A 22,353-nucleotide genomic window follows, 5' to 3' on the forward strand; every position below is an offset into this window, starting at 1 on the left:
GTTGTGGCGCATGGGCTTCTCCCTAGTTGTGGCGCATGGGCTTCTCCCTAGTTGTGGCGCATGGGCTCTGTAGTTTGCAGCACTCAGGCTCTCTAGTTGAGGTGCGCACACTCAGTAGTTGTGGTGTGCAGGCTTAGTTTCCCCGCGGCATGTGGGATCTTAGTTCCCCTACCAGGGATCTAACTTGCGTCCTCTGCATTGGAAGGTGGATTCTTTACCACTAGACCACTAGGGAAGTCCCTTGGCAGTTTCTTATAAAGTTAAACATACACTTACCATATGACCGAGCAATCCCACTCCTAGGTATTTACCCAAGTGAAATGAGTACCTTTGTTATACAGAAACCTGTATGTGAATGCCTTTATAGTGGCCTTATTCATGATCACCAAAAACTAGGGAAAAAAAAAGACTCCAAGATAACCTTTAACAGGCGAATAGATAAACTGTGGAACATCCATATGATGGAATAATACAGGCAACAACATGGATGAATATCAAATGCCTTATGCTAAGTGAAAGAAGCCATACTGTACGTTTCCAGTTATATGACACTGATGCAATGCAAAGTGAAAACAATAATGACAGAATACAGATCAGTGTTTGTGAAGGGCCAGCATATGGATGTGGGAGAAACTGACTACAAAGTGTTATAGGGGAATATAGAACTACTCTATATTTTTATTGTGGTGGTGGTTATACACCTGTATATGATGTTAAAACTTGCAGAACTACAGTAAAAAGGGTAGATCTTACTGTACATCAGTTATACCTTAATAAAATAAGTTGGAAAAAAATCAATGTCGTTTGCCATACTGAATAAAAACAAACCAACCAACCATAAGATCTTAAGATCACCTCAAGAAGATTATCTCAAAAAGATCAGAAACCATAAGATCAGCTCAAGAAGATTCAGAAAAAACTTTTGAAAAAATCCAACATCTATTCATCATAAAAACTTTCAGCAAACTAAGAACAGACAAGAACTTCTTCAACCTGATGAAGAACATATACAAAAAACCTATAGCTAATATCGTACTTAACGGTGAAAGGCTGAATGCTTTCTCTCTAAGATTGGGAACAAAGCAAGGATGCCCTCTTTTCACCTATTCTATTCGATATTTTATTGGAGGTTCTAGCAAGTACAATAAGGCAAGAAAGTTTTTTTTAAAGGCATACAGAGTGGGTAAGGATAAATAAAATTGTCCCTATGCGCAGATGATGTGATCGTCTATGTAGAAAATCCAGTGACAGAAAGCAGATTAATGGCTGCCTGGAGATGGGGCGTAGAGGGATAGACTGGGGAGGGGAGGGAGGGATTACAAAGGTGTACGAAGAAAGTTTTGGTCCTGATGGACATTGACTTTATCTTGATTGTGGTGATGATTTAATGGGCGCATATCTGTGTCAAAACTTATTAAACTGTACACTTTAAATATGTATAATTTATTGTAGGTCAAGTATACCTCAATAAAACTTTAAAAATTAACTGAACAGGGGCAGGGATAGAAAGGGTTCACTACTCATGGTCTTTAACAACCGTTCAGAGATAATCATATCTTTAGGAAATAATGCTTTCAGGTAGAACTCCAGATTTTGTAGTGTTTACTTCTAAACGAAAAGAAAGCTACTTCCCATTTTTTCCTATTCCCAATGTACATAAGACAAATGGCAGTTCAAGTTGTCCATACCTTCACTCGAGCTGTAGTGCCTTCCATTCCACGGCTCTGAGTCTCCTTCCGCTTTTCTGCGACCTCTCGTTGTTTTTGGAGAGCATCCTTGAGACGCTTGTTGGCAGCTGCTGCCTAAATAAAAATGGCTCATAGTAATGTTGAATTGAAGGGTAGAAAGAAGAACATTCTTCATTAATTATGTATCTGATGATTCATACAGCTAATCATCTGAGAAATACAAATTAGAACCCAGTGAGATGCTTTTACTTAAACCCTGGAGTGGCTACGATGAAAAATAAAACGACTGACAATCCCCAGGTTAGTGAGGATATGGAGCAACTGAAACTCTTATCCATGGCTGGTGTGAGTAAACTTTGGTACAAACACCATGGAAAATCATTTGTCATTATTAACTAAACTTGAACATACACAATCCCTGTGATTCATCATTTCCCCCCTAGGTATAACTCACCAGAAATGCTCACGTACCTGTGCCAAAAGATACTGAAAGGCAAGTTTAGAGCAAACCACCCCTACGTGCAACAGCATTGGTGTTTATTACAATTCTACTACCAAATCAAAGAAACAAGATGCACTTCATTCTCTGTAATTCCCTTCAAAACCAGGAAAAATAATTTGTAGTGTTAGAAGTCAGGACAGTCGTTACCTCTGAGGAAGAGGGAAGGACTCGTCATTTGGAGAGAGAACAGGTGGGGGTGGGGATGAAGTTCTAAGGTTCTAGTAGTGACTTGTTTGTCTTAGGTTGATGGTTGTACAGGTTTTTTTGCTTTGGAATAACTCATGGAGATGTACATAATATTTGTGCCCTTTTTAGGTATATATATTCTACTTCAATAAAATAATTTATATTAACATAATAAAAAAGAAAGAACATTCTAATTTCTAGCATATTAGTCAAGAAAAATAAAAAATTCTATGGGTTTGAATTCTTATAGGAACTACATTTATAAGTCTCCATGTACATAACACTGGTGAACAGCTACTCCGTTAGAGCCTAGGGGAGGCACACAATTTCAAGGAAGCACTGCAGATTGAAAGCGTCTGGAAATGTCATATATCAGAATTACTCTTTTTGTTTTGTTTTGTTTGGAAAGAAGCAAGCCCAATTAGAAAAAATCCTTATTTGAATAGTGCCATTTTCATCAGGTTTTTATCTGCTGACAGCTCATGACAAACAGGGATCAAGACTCAGGAACTGCTGGTCAAGACTGTTATCCCTGGTTTCTCAGGACACTGGCTCATTTAAGGGATACTCCTCTGCCATCATCCAAGCCTGAAAGTGATAATACACTTGACCTAGCAGATTGGATTTTCTTACCTCTTCAGTTTTACGTCTGAGCACACTAGACTGTTTCTGGAAGCATCTTTCAAGTTTGAGCAGTTCATATTGCCTCTTACGGTCCTGAGAAGAAAAGAGTCAGACTTTTTATTGCTATTCAGCTAGCTAAAATAAAACCTTATAATGTAACTGAAGAGTCTTTCAATGGTATAGTCTTTATGGAAATCAGTATGGAGGTTCCTTAAAAAATTAAAAATAGAAAGACCATATGATCTGACAATCTCACTACTGGGTATATATATATCCAAAGGAAATGAAATCAGTATCTTGAAGAGATATCTGCATTCCCATATTCGTTGCAGCATTATTCACAATAACCAAATATGGAAACAACCTAAGTTGACAACCTAAGTTGACCTAAGCTGTTGACAAATGAATGGATAAAGAAAATGTGGTACGTGTATACAGTTGACGCCTGAACAACGTGGGGTTAGGGGTGCCAACCCCCATGCAGTCGAAAATTCATGTGTAACTTTACAGTTGGCCCTCCATATCTGTGGTTCTGCATCCATGGATTTAACCAACTGTGGATAGTATAGTAGTGTAGTATTTACTATTGAAAAAAATACATGTATAAGTTGACCCGCGCGGTTCAAACCCACGTTGTTCAAGGGTCAACTGTATATACAATGGAATATCATTCAGTCACATACAAGGAAATCCTGCTATTTGTAACAACATGGATGAACCTGGAGGTCACTGTGGTAAGTGAAATAAACCAGACTGAGAAAGACAAATACTATATGATCTCACTTATATGTGAAATCTAAAAAAGTCAAACTCATATAACCAGACAGTAGAATGATAGCTACCAGGTACTGGGGAGGGGATGGGGGCAGTGAGGAAAATGGGGAAAGGTTGGTCAAAGGGTACAAAATTTTAGTTATAAAATGAATAAGTTCTGGGGATCTATGTATAGCATAGTAACTATAGTTAATACTACTATATTGTATACTTGAAATTTGTTAGGAGAGTAGATCTTAAGTGTTCTCCCTACACTGAAAAGAAGGGGTAACTATGTGAGGTGATGGTTGTGTTGCAATCAGGAAATGTGATATCTCCAAATGTATTGTTCTCTTTCAAGATTGTTATGACTATTCTGGGTCACCTGCATCTCCATATGACTTTTAGGATCAGCATGTGAATTTCTACCAATAAGCTAGAGGAAATTTGGTTGGGATTGTGTTGAATCTGTAGATCAATCTGAGGGGGTATTCCAACTTAAGAATATTAAGTCTTCCCATCCATGAGCATGGATTATTGTTCCATGTATTTAGATCTTTTTTAAAAAAATTAATTTATTTATTTTTTGGCTGTGTTGGGTCTTCATTGCTGCGTGCAGGCTTTCTCTAGTTGCGACGAGTGGGGGCTACTCTTCATTGTGGTGCGTGGGCTTCTCATTGTGGAGGCTTCTCTTGATGTGGAGCACACGCTCTAGGCATGCGGGCTTCAGTAGTTGTGGTGCATGGGCTCAGTAGTTGTGGCTTGCAGGCTCTAGAGCACAGGCTCAGTAGTTGTGGCGCACGGGCTTAGTTGCTCCGCAGCATGTGGGCTCTTCCCAGACCAGGGCTCAAACCCGTGTCCCCTGCATTGGCAGGTGGATTCTTAACCACTGCACCAGCAGGGAAGCCCTATTTAGATCTTTAATTAATTCAATGATGTAGTTTTTAGTGTATAAGTCTTACACTTGTTAAGCTTATTCCTAAGTATTTTATTCTTATTGATGTTATTATAAAAGGAACTTTCTTAATTTCATTTTCAAATTGTTAGTGAATAGAAATACAACCAAATTTTGTGCATTGAACTTATGTCCTGCAACCCTGCTGAACACATGTATTAGTTCTAATAGTTTTCAGTTGATTCTCTAGGATTTTCCACATACAAGATCATGTCATCTCTAATAGAGATAGTTTTGCTTTTTCCTTTCCAATGTGGATGCCTTTCATATATTTTACTTGCCTAAGTGTTCTGGCTAGAACCTCCAGGACAATGTTGAATAGAAGTGGCGAGAGTGGATACCCTTGTCTTGTTCCTGATCTTATGAGAATTCAGCTGTTAATTTTATTGGGATTTCTTTGTATGTGATGAGTAATTTTATCTTGCTGTTTTTAAGTTTTTTGTCTTTGTCTTTCAACCATTGGACATGATGTGTCTTGGGTGTTGATCTCTTTGCATTTATCCTACTTGTAGTTGATTGAGCTTCTTAGATGTGTAGATTAATGTTTTTCATCAAATTTAGAAAGTTTTCAGTCATTAGATCTTTGAATATTTCGACTGCTGTTTCATTTATTGTTCTCATGGAGCTACCAGTCTCCTCTTAATTGCTCACCATCAAAATTTCCATTGTTTTTGACAGCACCTTTAGGTTTTAACGTCCCCAGACTCTGTCCCCAAATAAAGTCAGTCCCCTTAGGGAGAGCTGCATTCCTATGGACTGCCCCTCCCCCTGGGCAGAATCCTCTGCACCACTGCTTAGGACCTGGGGATGGGGACAGAAGCCCACTTCTCTGAGTGACATCTCTGTTCTATGAGTAGGATGCTGGCCAGTGGCAGCATACCCTATTTTTCTTGGCTGGTCTCCTGACATGGAACCTACATCTTACGATTAGATGGGTTATGGTAGTCAGACCCCAGTAGTCCTGGTCTTCTGCAGCAGGGATACAGCTTCCACCCTCTGCATGGAGGCTAGGTGGAAGAAGGGATCCCCAGATCTCTTGGCTGCTCTTGCCTGAAACAAAGCTTCAGCAACATGGAGCTGAGGGGGATGAAGGGAGAGAGTTGGTCGTGGCTCATATGCCACAGACTATTGTTGTTCTTACTCAGATTTAGTAGATTTCCTTGAATAATCGGTTCCTTGCTGTATGCCCTTAGGACAATACATTTCACCAGTTGTGCTTCTTTTGCTGGGAAGAGAGTCCACAAAGCTCCTCATGCCACCATTCCTCATGTCACCATTCCTGAAGTACTTCTCTCATTTCCTGACCCAACATATCACATTCTGGCCAATTCTAAAAATTACCCCAAATTAATGTCCTTTCCAATGTTCTTTCCAAGAACATTGTTACTACTCGAATTCAGGCCCTTATTATCTTTCTGGATGACGCAATACCTGCTTAACTTGTGTTCTGGCCTCCAGTTTCTCAATAGTTCAGTTTGTTCTACACCTGACTCCCAGATGTATCTTTGGAAAGCAGTACTTTGCTGATAGCACTTTGTTTCTCAAAAACCTTAAAAATCTTTACACTGCTAACAAAATACAGTTCAAACTTCCTAGATCTTTAACAATCCAGATTCAACTTGTCTTTCCAATGGAATCTTCTCCTACTATCTTTCATCCCACCTGGATCATTCGCTATTCCTACAAAGTTGTCATCTCTGTGTCTTTGTTCCTGCTCTTCCATTTATCTGGAATGCCTGCATTTATCTCTATCAAAATCCTCCCTATTGTTCAAGGTCTTTTCAGTCCAACTGGAAGTGTGCTTCCCTTTCTTAATTACATTGGTATTTTAGACTATTTGTAAAGCACAAGTCTCTTTATTTCGTGTATTGAAGAAAATCATGCGTATGTCTCATTTTCCCCTTTAGACAAGATAGTCTTCAAGAGCAAAACACATATACTACTCATCTTTCTATTTTCCATGGTATCTAGTGGATAGTATCTTGCACGTAGTAGACGTTTAATAAATAGTTGTTAAATTCATGAATGTATCATATATTTAGAGATACCAGCTGTTTGAAGAGAAGCTTTAATGTTAGTCAGCCCAGAAAAGGGTTCATTAGGTAGGACTTTGAGAAATTGTAGTTACTTACCCGTTCTTTTAATTGGATTACTTCTTTGTCTTTTTGTTGCTTCCACTGTCTGAACCTCTCAGCATCCTCTTTCATCTGACGCATTAACTGTACCCGCTGGTTTTTCATCACCTGTAGAAACAAAAACCAGCACGAATAGTAGTCATCTGCACTTATTCTGGGCTGATGTACAGATGGATAGACTAACCATTAAGAAGAGAGAAAAAAATCCAGAGCTGAGCTGAGAAGCCTGCCAACAGATTTTCTGATTACGTTTGCAATACCACTTGCTATTCTTGCATAGACTATACAAATGAACGCTCTGAAGAAATAATAGAAAAAATGTACCTACAAGCTAAATCCAGCCCTAAATTCACTGCATATAAATGAAATTTCAAGGAAGTATTTACTAAGTCTCAAGGACAAATCTACCTAGCAACCACTGTATTCGAATAGTTTCAGTACAATGACCTGTAACCACCACTTTGTACATGTCAGAAGTTGAACATTCAATGACTGAAAATTTTCTCTATGTATCTGTTGTTTTGCAACCACTTTGCAAAATTATTCCACATGATCATGGAAAGTGGTCAGAATGTCACCACTAAATATTAAGGTATCCTCGCCCTTTGGTTTCAGAGAATCTAACATTAAAACTCTGAATGTCAAAGCAGAGTTTTGTTATTCAGATTCTAGATGGCTAGCACAATGTCCTACAAAAGGGACATTTGTAGAGATTCAAACACTTGAAATGATGGGCCCTGCCTGCTACTTTCTCACCTGCAAACACCTCTGTAGTATAATTCTAAATAAAACGCCTATGTTTGTAAGTTTCTATAGGGTAAATGCAAGGATGAGAGTTTATTACCCGTATTTCCTGGTTCAGTTTGGAGACGGTATGCTCTGTGGATTCTTTCAGCTTCAGAAGTTTAGACTGCTCATTCAGTTTCTTCTTCAGATCAGCTATTTGACCCTCTAGCTCCTGGAGACGTTTCCGGCGGCGCTCACTCAACCTAAACACAGATGTTGTAGGAATGAGGACTAGCAGCAGCAAAGTCTGACTCCAAAAGACATAATATTAGACTCCCAGGTTCACAACCTTGATATATATAAAATAGGCGGCCAGTCACATAGCCATCTTTAAATAATGAATCCCACCCAAACAACCAAAACCATCTCAACACTGGGAGCTAAAGAGTAAAGGAAATTTTTTGCGTAAGTAACAATGTAGCTGCCTCAATACACTACTCTCTCACCACTCTGCGTTAAAAGGATGGTTCTTTGAAGGCATTTCACTTCACTTGAGCCTAAGGAATAATTCCGATGATTGTTACACAAGTCTGAGATAGAAAGTAAACATTCAACATAACTTTTAAGAACATGAACTTTAGATACTATAGAGAGATATAACAGAATCACTAAGTAAAAAGAAGGTAGAATAGCCAATAAAGGCAAAGGTCTAAGGGAGTGTAGGATATTCTGGTAATTTGTCTTGGTTTTATTCTTAACCGGCTAAGGGATGGCTAGATTGATTTTTCATTTGCTAGCCTGAGTATTAATTCTATTCACAAACTAATTTACCATCAGCACAGGGACAAAGAAACTCTTGCTGTCTGGTAGGTCTGATAACCTTTCAAAATACAGCTCAAATGCTAACTTCTTATAAAGCTTTCCTTGATCATGCCAGCCTGAACTGATATCTCCTGCCTCTGAACTCTTAAAGCCATTACTGCCTAAGAAATTTATTTGGCTGCTAATCATATGCTGTGTTATGGCATTCTTTTACTGTCACCATGAGATGTTATTTAAAATCTCAGTTCCTTAGCTTTTCTTTTGTTTTAGGTCTCCTCTCCATAATTAGGTTTAAATCCTGTAGGGGCAGGAAATGGCTCTTTCACTTCTCTGTTTCGTCTATGGCTTTTCATACACAGTTTGGGACTTGAAATAATAGTATTGACTTTTTTCTTACTTGGCATGGTTGACATCCTTCTTTGCTGTCTGAAGTTCAAGAACCAATTCTTCTTTTTCCTTTTGCAGATTGATGACTTCCAATTCTAGGTTTTTTATGTTATCCTAGAAACGTTATAGGTCGAGAGAAAGAAAACATTAAAAGGCAAAGCAAGAAAATCACTTCAACATCTCATGTCTTAAGGAACTAGGCATTCAACTTTACCACTTCGATTGCACACTAAAAGCATTTGTACTTGATTTGATGGAGAATGAAATTATATAGTGGGAAAAGTATGAACTTGGAATCCAAAGGCCTGGGTTTAAACCTTGAGTCCAGCACATTCTATCTAAACAACTTAAGGAAAGCCATTTCATCTCTTTTAGTCTTAGTTTCTATGCAAACAAGAGTTACTGTGGCAGGCCTGAGACTGATATCCTAAAAACAGACCTGGCTTGCAAGTTGGACCTCGGCTCATGTCTGGGATCTTGGATTTTGGTAGGATTCCCACCATCTCCTAACTGATAAGAGTGGCTCATTATGCCTAAACTGTGCAAACAGAATGATTTATCCTGAACACATGCTTTCCTTCTGGAAGTCTAGAATTTTTGTATGTGCTAGGCAGAGAATGCCTACATGAATTACTGCTGCTAACAATCCTGGACTCCTAGGCTCAGGGGAGCTTCCCTGATAGACAACATTTTGACAACACATGTTGTCAAAACCCATTGCTGGAGGAATTAAGTACATACTATGTGACTCCATCGGAAGAAGACTCTTGGAAGCTTGCACCTGTTTTCCTTCAGACCTTGCCCCATGTGTTCTTTCCCTTTGCTGATTTTGTTTTGTATACTTCCACTGTAATAAATCTTACACTGAGTCCTGTGAGTCCTCCTGGTGAATCATTGAACCTGGGGGTGGTCTTGGGGACCCCCGAGAGTTTTCCTATCTATGTAAACAACTAACACCACCTACCTCACAGGGTTGTTGGGAAGACTGAATAAGATAAAAAGTAAAGATACTTTGTAAACTGTAAAGAGCTGCACAAACATTCTTATATTCTGAACTTTCAAACGTATGCATTCAATAGCAACTGCAGTTCTGCATGCACTTAGAAAACAAATTCTAGAAACTGAAGTTTGGTAGTTTTTCCAAGATTGGGAAAACTCAATGAACAGATTCCTTCCTGTTCTCATAACCAAAAAAAGATTAAAGGAAACTGACTGAATGAGTGGTTGGTAGCCAAGAAGATTATACGAGGGCCTTAGACCAGTACTGAAATGACAAAAAGAAGCAGAGGCAGGTTAGGTGGGGCTGTACCTAAATAGGCAAGAGCTATTTTCCATGAAGTATACTTTTAGTCATTTCAATCTAATCAATGAAACCAATCTCACTGCTTTATATACCCTGTATATTTAAACTGGCAATAACGTGTGTGTGTGTGTGTGTGTGTATGTGTACTTATAGAAGTAACACATGAAAACATTCTTGTAAAAAATAATCCAGATAATACATATAAAGGGCAAGTCCCCTTGACTTCCTTACCCCTGCCAAAATTCCAGGCCTCTCTCCAGAAGTAACCACTGTCATCAGCTTGGTCCAGATCTTCCAGACACTTTTTCCCTAGACACATACTATGTATATGGACATGTACATATTCTAGACATTTACATAGAAATGTAAATGCCGTGTGTGTGTGTATTTACTAAGTATATTGTGGCAAATGCCTAGAATATATAATAATATATGTAAATAAATAGACTTTAAAATAATATATACACACACATGTGCATATATATATGTGTATGTGTGTACTTACTGAAATATGTTAAAGATAAACAGAGTTACATTATATGTAGATAATATTCTGTAACTTGCCTTTTTTTTAAAACTTGGTCTTGGAGGTTTATTTATATCAGTGCATACAGATCTATCTCATTCTTTTTGTTGCCATAATGAAACATTCTTGTACATGCCTTCTGTGAACACGTGCAAGGTTTTTCTAGGGTAGAGACAAGTGGATTACAGGGTCATGGGGGTACACATTTTCAATTTTAATAGATACTGCCAAATTGTCCCCCAAAGTGGTTATTCCAGTTTACACTCTCGCTAGCTATGTATGAGAGTACTTATTTCCCTGCACCCTTGTGAACATTTGATATTGCTACACTTCAAAATTTTTACCAATGGGATGGGTAAAAAAATAGTATCTCTTCATTATGTATGCCACATTCAGTTAATAGTCTCACTGGCTCCACAAGGGAAATTATTCAAATATTTGACTCCTGGGCTATTATAATTCATGGTAGTCTTCACTAACAAGAACTTATACCTCCTCAGATTTTTCTATAGCAATTCTTTACAGTGATAGGAAAAATATTGTTTAGAACAAAAAATTACCTTTATTTCTTAGAAAAAGAGAGACATTTACATGTGATTAAAAGGTACTGTTAACATTAAGAATTTATTTCCTTTTAACTTTAAGGTTTGGAAGCTCAAGCATATTTGATTCCAAGGGAAAAAAAGGACAAGTTATCTTATTACAGCTATAGCTATAGATCATTACTAGCACCCCCTCATAGGGTTAGAAGTACACTGGGGGAACATATGTCCCTGCGTTTCTAGGCAAGAGTACAAGAAGAGAGGAATAATTTCTCAGCCTTATCGTTAATCCTTCGTTTATCCTGGAAAGGCCAAAATACATTCAACCTAAAAAAGGCTGCATTTTATGTCCTGTTAGTATGGAAGATTGAGCTATGTATTTAACTTGCTCTCTCCTGAAAACCCACTAAAATGACCTCCCAAAAGGGTATAAATCAATAAGGATGAAGAGAGCAGTCAAGAGATATAAACAAACTTTTTTGGATGAGGAAAATATTTTGGATAAGTGGTAACTGAATTAGAGTAGAAAAAGCTAAACTATGACTCCTATAGGACAAATGTCAAGAAGTAACAAGCTAATTTGTACCATAGCACCACAAAGAGGAGAAGAGGTTTCCTCTCTGGAGAGGCTGAACCTGACAGGCTGGACTCATAGGCAGCAGACACAGCAAAAGGCAGGGATAAAGTAACATACTACTGATAGGGAATTAAATAAAAGTCTGTATATAACTGGAGAGACTTCAACTCCCTCATTTCCTCTGAGTTACCAGAAATAGGGCATATTACTACTCTCCCCACACAACTCCAGGCAAGAGAATGAAAGATTTCTTTATTGGAAACTGACCAGCCCAGAGAAACCTATGCATACAGAACTTCCTATTGGCTATTAGTGTCTCACTGTTAAATATGAATGGACAACCAAAGATCACTGGAAATTTGAAGAAAGCTTCTTACATGAAAGACCAAATCAAACACACTAAAGAGGGGAATTTGAACGAAACAGAGGCAAGGCAGGAAGAAGAAAACTTCAACAAAATTTAATTTCTATCCTTAGAGATGAGCACTGCATCCATGAAAAAAAAGAAGAGAAGGCTATAAAAAGGAACAATTAGAGAATTTTAAAAAAATCTTAGAAATAGACAAATAAAAAAATTCACCAGAAGGAGTGCAAGGAAATCTCCCAGAGAATGGAATAAAAAGACAAAGAAATAGAAAATAGGAGAGAGGAGATAAGAAAAGCAGAGACTAAATCTAAGAGATCCAATATCTGACTAAGAGGAGTGCAAGAAAAGAAAAAACAGGGATTTCCCTGGTGGCGTAGTGGTTAAGAATCTGCCTGCCAATGCAGGGGACAGGGGTTCAATCCCTGGTCCAGGAAGATCCCACATGCCACAGAGCAACTAAGCCCGTGCGCCACAACTACTGAGACTGCACTCTAGAGCCTGTGAGCCACAACTACTGAGCCCGCGTGCACAACTACTGAAGCCCGCGCACCTAGAGCCTGTGCTCCACAACAAGAGAACCCACCGCAATGAGAAGCCCGCACACCACAGTGAAGAGTAGCCCCTGCTCGCCGCAACTAGAGGAAGCCCATGTGCAGCAACGAAGACCCAATGCAGCCAAAAAAATAAATAAATTTACTAAAAAAAAGAAAAGAAAAAACAAAGAAAATAGAGAGGTGGGCATTATTAAAGAAATAATACAAGAAAACTTCCCACTAAAGAAGAATACAAATTTCTAGATTGAAAGGACCCACCAAGCAGCAAGCACAATAAGTGAGAACAGATCCACACCAAGGCACATGATTGTGAAATTAAAGAATACTTGGGGATAAAGAAAAGATCCTGAAAGTTGCCAGAGGGGAGGAAAATACAGGTCAAATAAAAAGAATCAGGAATTATAATGGACTTCTAAACAGCAACATTGGAAATAGAAGACCATGGAGCAAAGCCTTCAAAATTCTGAAGAAAAACGATTTCCACTGTAGAATTCTAAACCCAGCCAAACTAACAAGTGTAAGAAACACCACCATCACCACCACCACCACAACAACAACAAAAAGCTATTTTCAGGCATGCAATGGTTTAAAACATTTTCCTTTCATGTACACTTTCTCAGAAAGCTGTTTGGGTTGTACTCCACCAACACAAAGGAGTAGCCCAAGAATGAGGAAGACATGGAATCGGTTTCAATACAGAGATGAGAAGTGAAGCAGGTTCCCAGGACGACAGTCCCAGGCTGATGGCTGAGCAGTAGGCCTAGAGAAAGCAAACCAGAACAAAAGATTCCGAGAGGGTTGTCTTCAAGAAAGAAATGGATTGATAAATTACCTGGTATGTTTGACTACTGAGAGGAGTTTTATAATTCTGTTAAGAAGTTTGGAGATAAATTATTGACAGGTAAATAGCAGACTAAGTAAATGAAAAAATGAGATTATTATTACTATTGTGATGATTATTATTATTTTTGGCCATGCTACATGGCTTGAGGGATCTTAGTTCCCCAACCAGGGATTAGACCCAGGCCCACAGCAGTGAAAGCCCCCAGTCCCAACCACTGGACCGCCAGGGAACTCCCAAAATTAACTTCAGGAAATGCAAAAGGCTGTATAAGAAAGGAAATGGAATCATAGTATACTATGTGGCTCAGTTATAAAACTTACGTAATCATAAAATTTAAACACTAAATATTCATTTAATCAAAAAGTGTGATATAACCATTTTGAAAGATAGAGGTGAGGCACTGTGCATGGGGGAATGTATAAGAGAGCTATATTCCCATCTCCCATAGTGGGAAGTCAATTGAAAATGTCCAAAAATTTTAAAGTAACATAATTATACTACCAACTCTTATCTAGAAATCTGGAGGTAAATGTCAGAAGAAACAGCTTAAAGAACTTGAACTATAAACCTAGGGAATAGGAGAGAAGGTAGTAGGGCAGGAGATTGCTTTTATTTTTCTGAGCATTGTACTATTTGACCTGTAAAAATGATATACATGCATTTGTGTGACATAAATAAAAAATAAGTTTCAAAAAAGTTAAGACTGAAAAAAAAAGTTAAGACTGTGATAACAAAAAGGAAATAACACCTCTACTGGCAACTCAGTTATTATTTTGGAAGCAACTTCTGCCCTATGGAAAAAAAAGTGAAAATTATTTAGGAGAAACACTTTTCTTGTTTTTACTCTGAAAACTTAGGGGAACTGGTGGTAGAAATGTATGACTAATACAGGGATTTGTCGAGAACAGCATATAGGACTTTGGGGATGATAGGATATAGCTGAATGGGAAAGCAATCCACCCTTCCCCCTACCAGTTCTGCTAACATCCCTTTGTGGATGGGAAATACCGGGCTACAGGGGAAAATAAGGTCTGGAGCAAGGGTAACCTTGTGGACAACCTAAAAGCCCAAGACTTGTCTTTAAGTAAAGACCTGATTATTAATTAGCAAGGGCCACTTAGGACTACCACTAGGAAAAGCAGTTTAGCCATTTGCCAAGTCATGTGACATCCACTACAAGTGTCTTCATAATTCTCACTATAACCCAGACTGTCTACTAAGAGATGTACCTTTCTTAGAATCCCAGCATAGTTATTAGAACAAAATTTCTCTACAAGTAGGGACCACATTTATTATAACATTATCTAACTATTTATTAAATACCTGTTGCATAAGTAAGGTATTAGATTAAATGAAAGAAAATTACAGTTTCTTTATACTGAATGTATCCTTTTTTTTTTTTTTTTTTGCGGTATGCACACCTCTCACAGTTGTGGCCTCTCCCGCTGCGGAGCACAGGCTCCGGACGCGCTGGCTCAGTGGCCATGGCTCACGGGCCCAGCCGCTCCGCGGCATGTGTGATCCTCCCAGACCGGGGCACGAACCCGTGTCCTCCGCATCGGCAGGCAGACTCCCAACCACTGCGCCACCAGGGAAGCCCGAATGTATCCTTTTTTTAACCAGCAGTACAACTCCAGTTGTACTATGCACATTATGTTGCCTTGTCATCATCAAAAACGGTGTGCCTGCTTTCTTCCCATACTACTAAAGAGAGATGGTAGACATGAACATTACGTGCCCTAGTAAATATTGTACCTGGTACTGGAACTCGATAGGCTGTAGTTGGCTGTCATTCTGAGTCATTTTCTTGGCTAGGGCCTCTTTCAGTGCAAGGGCTTTATTCAACTCAACCAGCTCCTTAGACATCTGAGCTTGACGTAGAGCATGCTGAGTGGTGAAACCATCAGAAGACCTGCTGCTCCCTGGACTGATTTCCACTTGCTGGAAAAGAGCAGTATAATGATTTGTGAGAGGAAAAAGCAATTGGAGTTCCTTAGGCACTGTTTCATCAAGTCTCACAGCCACTTCTCCATTATCAGTACCTCTGTTCTTTTTTTTTTAAGTACCTCTGTTCTTTTAAAACTGTAGCTTCTCAAACATTTGCTTTAAACATCAGAAGTAAATTGAGCTAACCTATTTCTCTGCTCTCACAAGAACCTTATTTCTTATATCCTTTAACTGATTCTTTTAGAGTGAACCAAGTTTCGGGCCTCTCACTGTTGTGGCCTCTCCCGTTGCGGAGCACTGGCTCCGGACGTGCAGGCTTAGCGGCCATGGCTCATGGGCCTAGCCGCTCCGCGGCATGTGGGATCTTCCCAGACTGGGGCACAAACCTGTGTCCCCTGCATCGGTAGGCGGACTCTCAACCACTGCGCCACCAGGGAAGCCCTGGCCAACACTTCTTACTTTCACCTTATTAGAGGAGAGAGGGCTCTGGAAATGGCACTTTGGTAATGGTGGAAATGGAGAAGAGGCTTCATTTATTCTCACAGAGCTGACCTCTGGCACCTGATTTACCTCCTATCTTTCTTCTTTCAGAATATAAAAAATACCAACATATATTTGTTTTAGGGAGAAAAAGCTGTCTCAAGCAAACCACTGTCCATCCTTTCATTCTGACTCTGCTCTATAGCCATCAGCCAATATCTAACACATTTTATCTATTCTTGCAACTTGAATGCTCAAAATATTTTCCTTGGTTCTTTTAGCCCTTAACCACTGCATCCACAGAAACGTATGTTGAGAAAAAATTTTCTTCCATTTCTTCTCTAATGCTTTTTTGACTTTGCCATAATTTCCTAATTTGTTTCCTTCTTTGTCTTAATGTGCTAGACAGTTGATGCAGAATACTAGCATCTAATAAGAAATCAGTAAGCCAGACTGCAAATATGGAAAGTGGCAACCCTGAGAAGCTTTGCTTAGCAGTTATACTATTAGAGAGAGATACTATCCAAGTTAGGGATTTTATAGTTAACTGAGTTTTACACTCAAGATTTCTGGATTTCCAAGGCATTCTATGGAGGATGGTAGCAATCAGGGAGTCTCTTCCTCAGGTGAGTGATAAATCATAAGAAATGGCACAGTTAAAGCTCCTGGTTCTACACAAAGGGGCCAATTACTTACCGCTTCTGCTTCCACTGCAGTATCAATAGCTGCAGCCATACAAGCAACAGTTTCATCCTGCAATGAGAAATGATATCTCAGTTTAGGAGCTTACTAGTGGGTTTTATATGGGTTATTTAGTTGTTTTCAAGTGTATATAGAGACCATTTAAGGTGTTGGACCAATTCTGTAGTCACATATACCCCAACAACCATGTTTCCACTTCCTATTTCTCAAGGGTCTGTCTTTTGTATAAAGGTTGATTGTGCAGTCTTCGTAAAAATAGGGTCATGTGGCCACTGACATATTTATTGCACCTCTCCTGCTCTGCCAGAGTTCACTGGGCTAGAGTGAAACAGCCATTCCAGCAGGCCAAAGTTCAATCCACTTTATAGACTCTACCCTTTCTTTTTCTGTTTTTTACCACTAAGTCTACCTCTATAATGTACAGGTCTAGCCAGTTCTCATGGACATACCATCCTAAGACCAGACATAGCAAATAAAGGCAATGCAGCAGAAAAGTGAATAGGATAAAGGATTATTTTTGATTTTTATCTTATATCCAGTCAAGGTAGCAAGAGCCCACTCTACAAGGAAATAAACTCCACAGGTGAATGCCCCAGAAAAATGTGCTCATTAAGTCAGACACACTTCAGACTCTGTCCCTCATATACATAGGAACCAATCATATGCAGCTACTCGAGGTAGTGGTTAGTTGAAGGGAAAGGGTAAGCACTGATTCCCTCCCAGGGAAGGGTACATTCCTTTCTTGAGCATTAGAACAACAACCACCTAAAAGGGAAACCTAAAACCACTTATTAGGACTAATTTATTTATAGGCTCTCATATGAGCAAGCTCTGTTCTCCCCACTGGAATTTAGGCTTTATTTGGCATTGCAACATAAAGATTACCACTTCTGTTTAAGTGATTCTGAAAAGCCCTGGGAAGAAAGGATTATTTCCAGGATGTCATATGATTAAGGTCATAGATGAAAGAGCTATTGGCTCAATAGCAAGGAAAGAATTTAGGGTTAGCACAGGGAGTCCCGGCACCAGCCCAGTGAAACATTACATAGTTGTTGAAACTTGAATCTTAGTACCTTTAAGGCAAGAAGTGAAAGAGGCCCTTAATGGAACTTCCCTGGTGGTCCAGTGGTTAAGACTCCATGCTCCCAGTGCAGGGGGCACGGGTTCGATCTCTGGTCGGGGAACTAAGATCCCGCATGCCACACAGTGTGGCAAAAAAAAAAAAAAAAAAAAAAAAAAAGGCCCTTAGTAAATGCTGTTTGTAAAGCATTTCCCTTATTCTGCCCAGAAATTCCTAACCAGTGAGACCCAAAGAGAATTCAAAGGAAGCCCCAGTATTCCTACATCCTTTCTCATCATGATTTACACTACTGGTGATTCTCCAAGGGCAGGACATACTAAATCCTTCTTAAAAAACAGAGCACTTCAATGTATTATAGGTTAATGGTTACCCTTTTCTCCCTCCCAGTAAGTCTCAGTAAAAGGACTATAGACCTATCCTAGACTAGTAGGGCCTATGACACTGGCTTTTGGAGACTTTTTCTAGGACCTTCCAGAGGGTCAGGATCCAGGTAGATCCGATTCAACATGCCCTGAAGAAGACATGTTGTTACTGTGGGTTTACCTTTTGGCCCAGTGAAATTTCACAATGCTAAGGTTTAAGCTTTGGTGACACGTTCTACATGAACATGGCAGGTTTATGCCTTTATAATCCTAAATGTAAATATATAACAATAGGATTTATTTCAATCTAACAGCCTTTCTCCCTCATTCTAAGGCTACTGAGAACCTCTTGTAATAAAAAGACATGATTTGCTGAAGGTGATGGTCAGGGGAACAGGACTACTACGGGAACAGGTACGTTGAGCTACATTAACCAGTAATACCCTCCAAAATGAAGTTTGGGCTTGTGGGCTGTAGGCAATAGCATTACTGGGCATGCAAAAAGCTTTTTATGGAACTGGTCTTGGAGAAAGGGGTAAAAACAAAAAAAATTTGATTTTGTGGGAACTGAAAGGACTGCATGAATTTCCTCACAGGTAACTGCAACAAGGTTTGCCTGAATTATATTTTAAAGGAAGAAATAGTACAGTTTAGCACTTAAAGCCCTAGGAGAAAGGTCCAGGAACAATGGTTGCCTTCATAACTGAAAAGAGGGTGTTCAACCATCACTTGTAATAAAAATAGTTTTAATCCAGAATGAAGGGCACAAGCACTTACATTTAAAACATTCTGCTTTCACTGTAGTGAGTCTCAGTAAAAGCCACAGGATACATTGTTGTGTATTTCCAAAAAAATATGTAGCTGGGAGGGTCTCCAAACAATAGACACAGAGAACTCTGATTCAAGAGTCCAGCAGGAGCCCAGGGTAAAAGGGTTTACTCTACCTGACCATGATGGTGGATGGAAGCCAGGGACTTTATCAGCTTGTGGCAATCTTTAGCACCCTCCTGCTACGCATGCCAAGTGAATTTTAGTGACAGACACAGCAATTCTCTAGAGTTCCTCTGAGCCAGCCACCACTAGCAACTTCCTCCACAGTCATGCCAGGCACCAGTCATACTGCCAGATCCTCACTGAAGATATGCCTTCTCTTATATTGTTAACTTGGTTCCATTAGTTTCCTTCTTCATCTTTCCCATGTGACTCAAAGAGGTGGTGTGGAATCCTTTAAGATCAGTGTGGTGGCCACGAACAATGGTGCCTTGGATTACTCTTTTCTGATCTTATAAGGTTTGGCTCCAGTAGGGTTCTGCAGTCTAGATTATCTCAATTCTGAGGCAGTTCACACAAAGTTTTCATATATAAGATGCTTCACCTCGATTACAGATGGTGAAATTTAACCTTGTGGATAGCCATTCTCTAGCACACATTCTATACTTCAGCCACAATGAAGTTCTTACCATGTTCTAAACATTCATACCTCTTTGCTTTTGCATATACCTTTTCCTCTATATAGATCGTCCTTTCCCCTCTGTCTGTGTGGCAAAGTCCTATTCATTTTTTAGGACCCAGTTTTTTCTTCCTGAATTTTCTAGGCAGTTAATCACCCCTTCCTTTGGGCTCCCACCACACTTTGCTCATATTGCTAATGTAAGAGGATTAAAACAGACATGAGAGAGGGTTTTTTGCCACCTCTCCCACCTGTGAACCTTGGCAAACTGACAAACACCAAGGCTTGCAAGAACAACTCTTGAAAATAATTGGACATTTATCAGGATGGGATTGCACCAGTGTTCTTGAGCAAGAAGCATGAAAACTGGAGCATCCTCCAACCAAAAGATTCACAGCAATTAACAACAAAAACTGCCAACTGAGACAAACCACAAGGAATCACACCCCTCCCTTCTCACTGTATGAAACTCCAATCCTATTTCAACTCGGGGAGTTATTTGGAGTTCAGGTGATCCCTGAGTACATCAGCTGAATAATGCCTTTAACCTCGATTTGAGTCACTTGGATTATTTTCTTTCAATATCAATATAGTACTTAGCAAGGTTACACAGCTAGTGAGTAGCAGAATGGGATTCAAACCAGGGTTTGTCTGGCTTTGGAGCTCAGATTCTCAATTACTATGGCCTGTTTGTTAGGAAAATGAACTGTCATCTTGGACTACCTGTAATAATTTTGTACAGTACTACTTATTCTAAAACACTGCTTTCTAGTCTTTTGGAAGTTTACTCATTTAATTTCTTGAACTGGCCATCCTAACCATTTCCCTTACAATATTGTATGGTATTTTTTTCACTGACTCTTTAAGAGTAAAATAGAGATGCGGATGATTTTGTGATAACCTTTTGACAACTCTAGAAAACACTGGGCAAGACCCGGGGTAGAGAATCAATCACTGTTCTGGTAAAATTGAAACCTCTGTTTCAGACCTAGGAATTACTACCAGGCACTTACATACACATTACTGCTTCAGAATAATAAACAAGAGGGTATAGATGGAACAAAACAAACCGTAACCCCTTTACCAACCATGACCCCATAACATAATATGATTTCAATTTTTCAAAAAAATATCTATGCTTAAGTACTAGGATAGAGAAGGAACACCAAAAATAAAAAGAGGCTTTTAGGATGGTAGGACTGTAAGAATGTTTCTTCTGGGAAAAACAACAAACAACCACCCTCCCAACAAAACCCACCCACAACTACTATACTAGTTCTATAAATAAAAATGTGAACTTATAGTGGAATGATCGTTCAAACTAATTTATTACTGGTTATAAAAGAGAGCTACGGTATTCCCTGGAGGCTCTATGCTATCTGTCAGAACCCAGCTTATTTAAAATTGGGGTATGGTATAAGGCCTCTTACTAAGTTAGCCTACACCGAAAAGACAGCAAATCAATGACTGCTGCTCATGCTACCCAGGCAATTTTGCACCAGTGTTGCTGCTTCCAGTGTTTGATTAGAATACTGAAATATTAATGTGCCACTGCACGTGTAATCTATGAGTGGTTTTGATTTAACTAATTCAATATTCAGGTCATATCCAATGATCCATGATCTTTGTCCTCAAACAGCTCACAATCTAGTTGTTTCAGCAAAAGGTGCAGAGTTAGACATGTTTATATGCATCAAGAGAAACAAACGAAAGCAATATGCCTGTTTACACTGTCCCTACTTGGCTTACCGATAGCTGGGTAATCACTTGCTGCAGGTTACGAATCATCTCTACATTTTCTTTTAATTCTTGGTCTTCCAAAGTCTCCACTAGCTTTTGAAGATCCACTTTGCAGCTGAAAATTCAAGCAAAGGAACCCAAGGGTTAATCATACTGCAAAGGCCAGTGGGTCCGTGATTATGTACTAAGGTGGTATAGGTCACAAACATCTGGTAGGAAACTTACGCTGCATGCTTCCTGAGCTCTTCTAGCTTGGCGTTCATTTTTTCATTCGCTTGTTCTGTCTGCAACAAAGACCCAGGAGATCATCAGTGGCACTGCCTGACAGCCTCACCTAATTAGGCCCTCTCTTCTGCTCCTATGGATTAAAACCTAGGTAGAGAGGCTAACTCCTTTGCTGTAATAGAGGATTTAGTGGACTTTGGTTATTTAGCAAGAAATGTGTTTTTTAACAGTCATGGAAATTAGCCCTTCAGTCAACATGAGCTACTAAAAATAGCATCCAAGCAGCTGGGTCTTATGCTTGCCATGAAGCTCAGACTATAGGGTGAAGCGTGAAGCCTTAGTTCCATAGAGAACTTTGCAACTGGGGGAAAAAGCAATACTTCCTGGCATGCTACGCCCTGCTGTTTGCAAAAAACCCACTTGCTTTAAAACTGCCTCCTACACTACACTGTTCCCTAGCCCCACCATAAGGACATTTAAAACATAAAAGGGCCTCACATTGAATATGAGCTGAGGGTTTTTTCAAGTTACACTATGTTATATGGTAGACTAGTTTTAGCAAAAGAAAGCAAGAAAAAGATGAGGCATAAGAATGATGGCAGAGAAGAAGAAATGGCAGAGAGGCAGCTACATTTTGGGAAGGGTTACTGATATTTTCCATTTTATTTCAGTCACAGTATCTGTAACATGCTAGATGCTGCAACAGATTTGGGAAGGACAGTTTATATAGGACAAAACTGTTGTGCTCGTTATGAAGTTCTGACAAGACATCAAACAATAAACCTATTGGGCAGCCATTGTAACAACCTTATAAAGGTCAGATGGGTACACGGCTAGAATAACAAGTACTGTCTGTTATGTGAGCCACACTCACA

The 22,353-nt window shown here is 39.3% G+C and overlaps 1 protein-coding gene across 1 annotated transcript in view; it reads right to left on the reverse strand.

The window, feature by feature from the left end:
* KIF4A (kinesin family member 4A) overlaps positions 1–22,353 on the reverse strand; it is a 126,954-nt gene that overhangs the window by 32,580 nt on the left and 72,021 nt on the right. The window contains exons 12-20 of the mRNA XM_060002620.1: positions 21,479–21,537; positions 21,263–21,368; positions 16,615–16,671; positions 15,247–15,432; positions 8,789–8,892; positions 7,688–7,832; positions 6,841–6,951; positions 3,010–3,093; positions 1,689–1,802 (exon numbers count right to left, since the gene is read on the reverse strand). Of these exons, the coding sequence (XP_059858603.1) occupies positions 1,689–1,802; positions 3,010–3,093; positions 6,841–6,951; positions 7,688–7,832; positions 8,789–8,892; positions 15,247–15,432; positions 16,615–16,671; positions 21,263–21,368; positions 21,479–21,537 (966 nt within the window). The remainder of the gene's footprint in view (positions 1–1,688; positions 1,803–3,009; positions 3,094–6,840; positions 6,952–7,687; positions 7,833–8,788; positions 8,893–15,246; positions 15,433–16,614; positions 16,672–21,262; positions 21,369–21,478; positions 21,538–22,353) is intronic.

This window comes from Delphinus delphis, chromosome X (genome assembly GCF_949987515.2).
Source record: "Delphinus delphis chromosome X, mDelDel1.2, whole genome shotgun sequence".
Classification (NCBI taxonomy): Eukaryota; Metazoa; Chordata; class Mammalia; order Artiodactyla; family Delphinidae; genus Delphinus; species Delphinus delphis.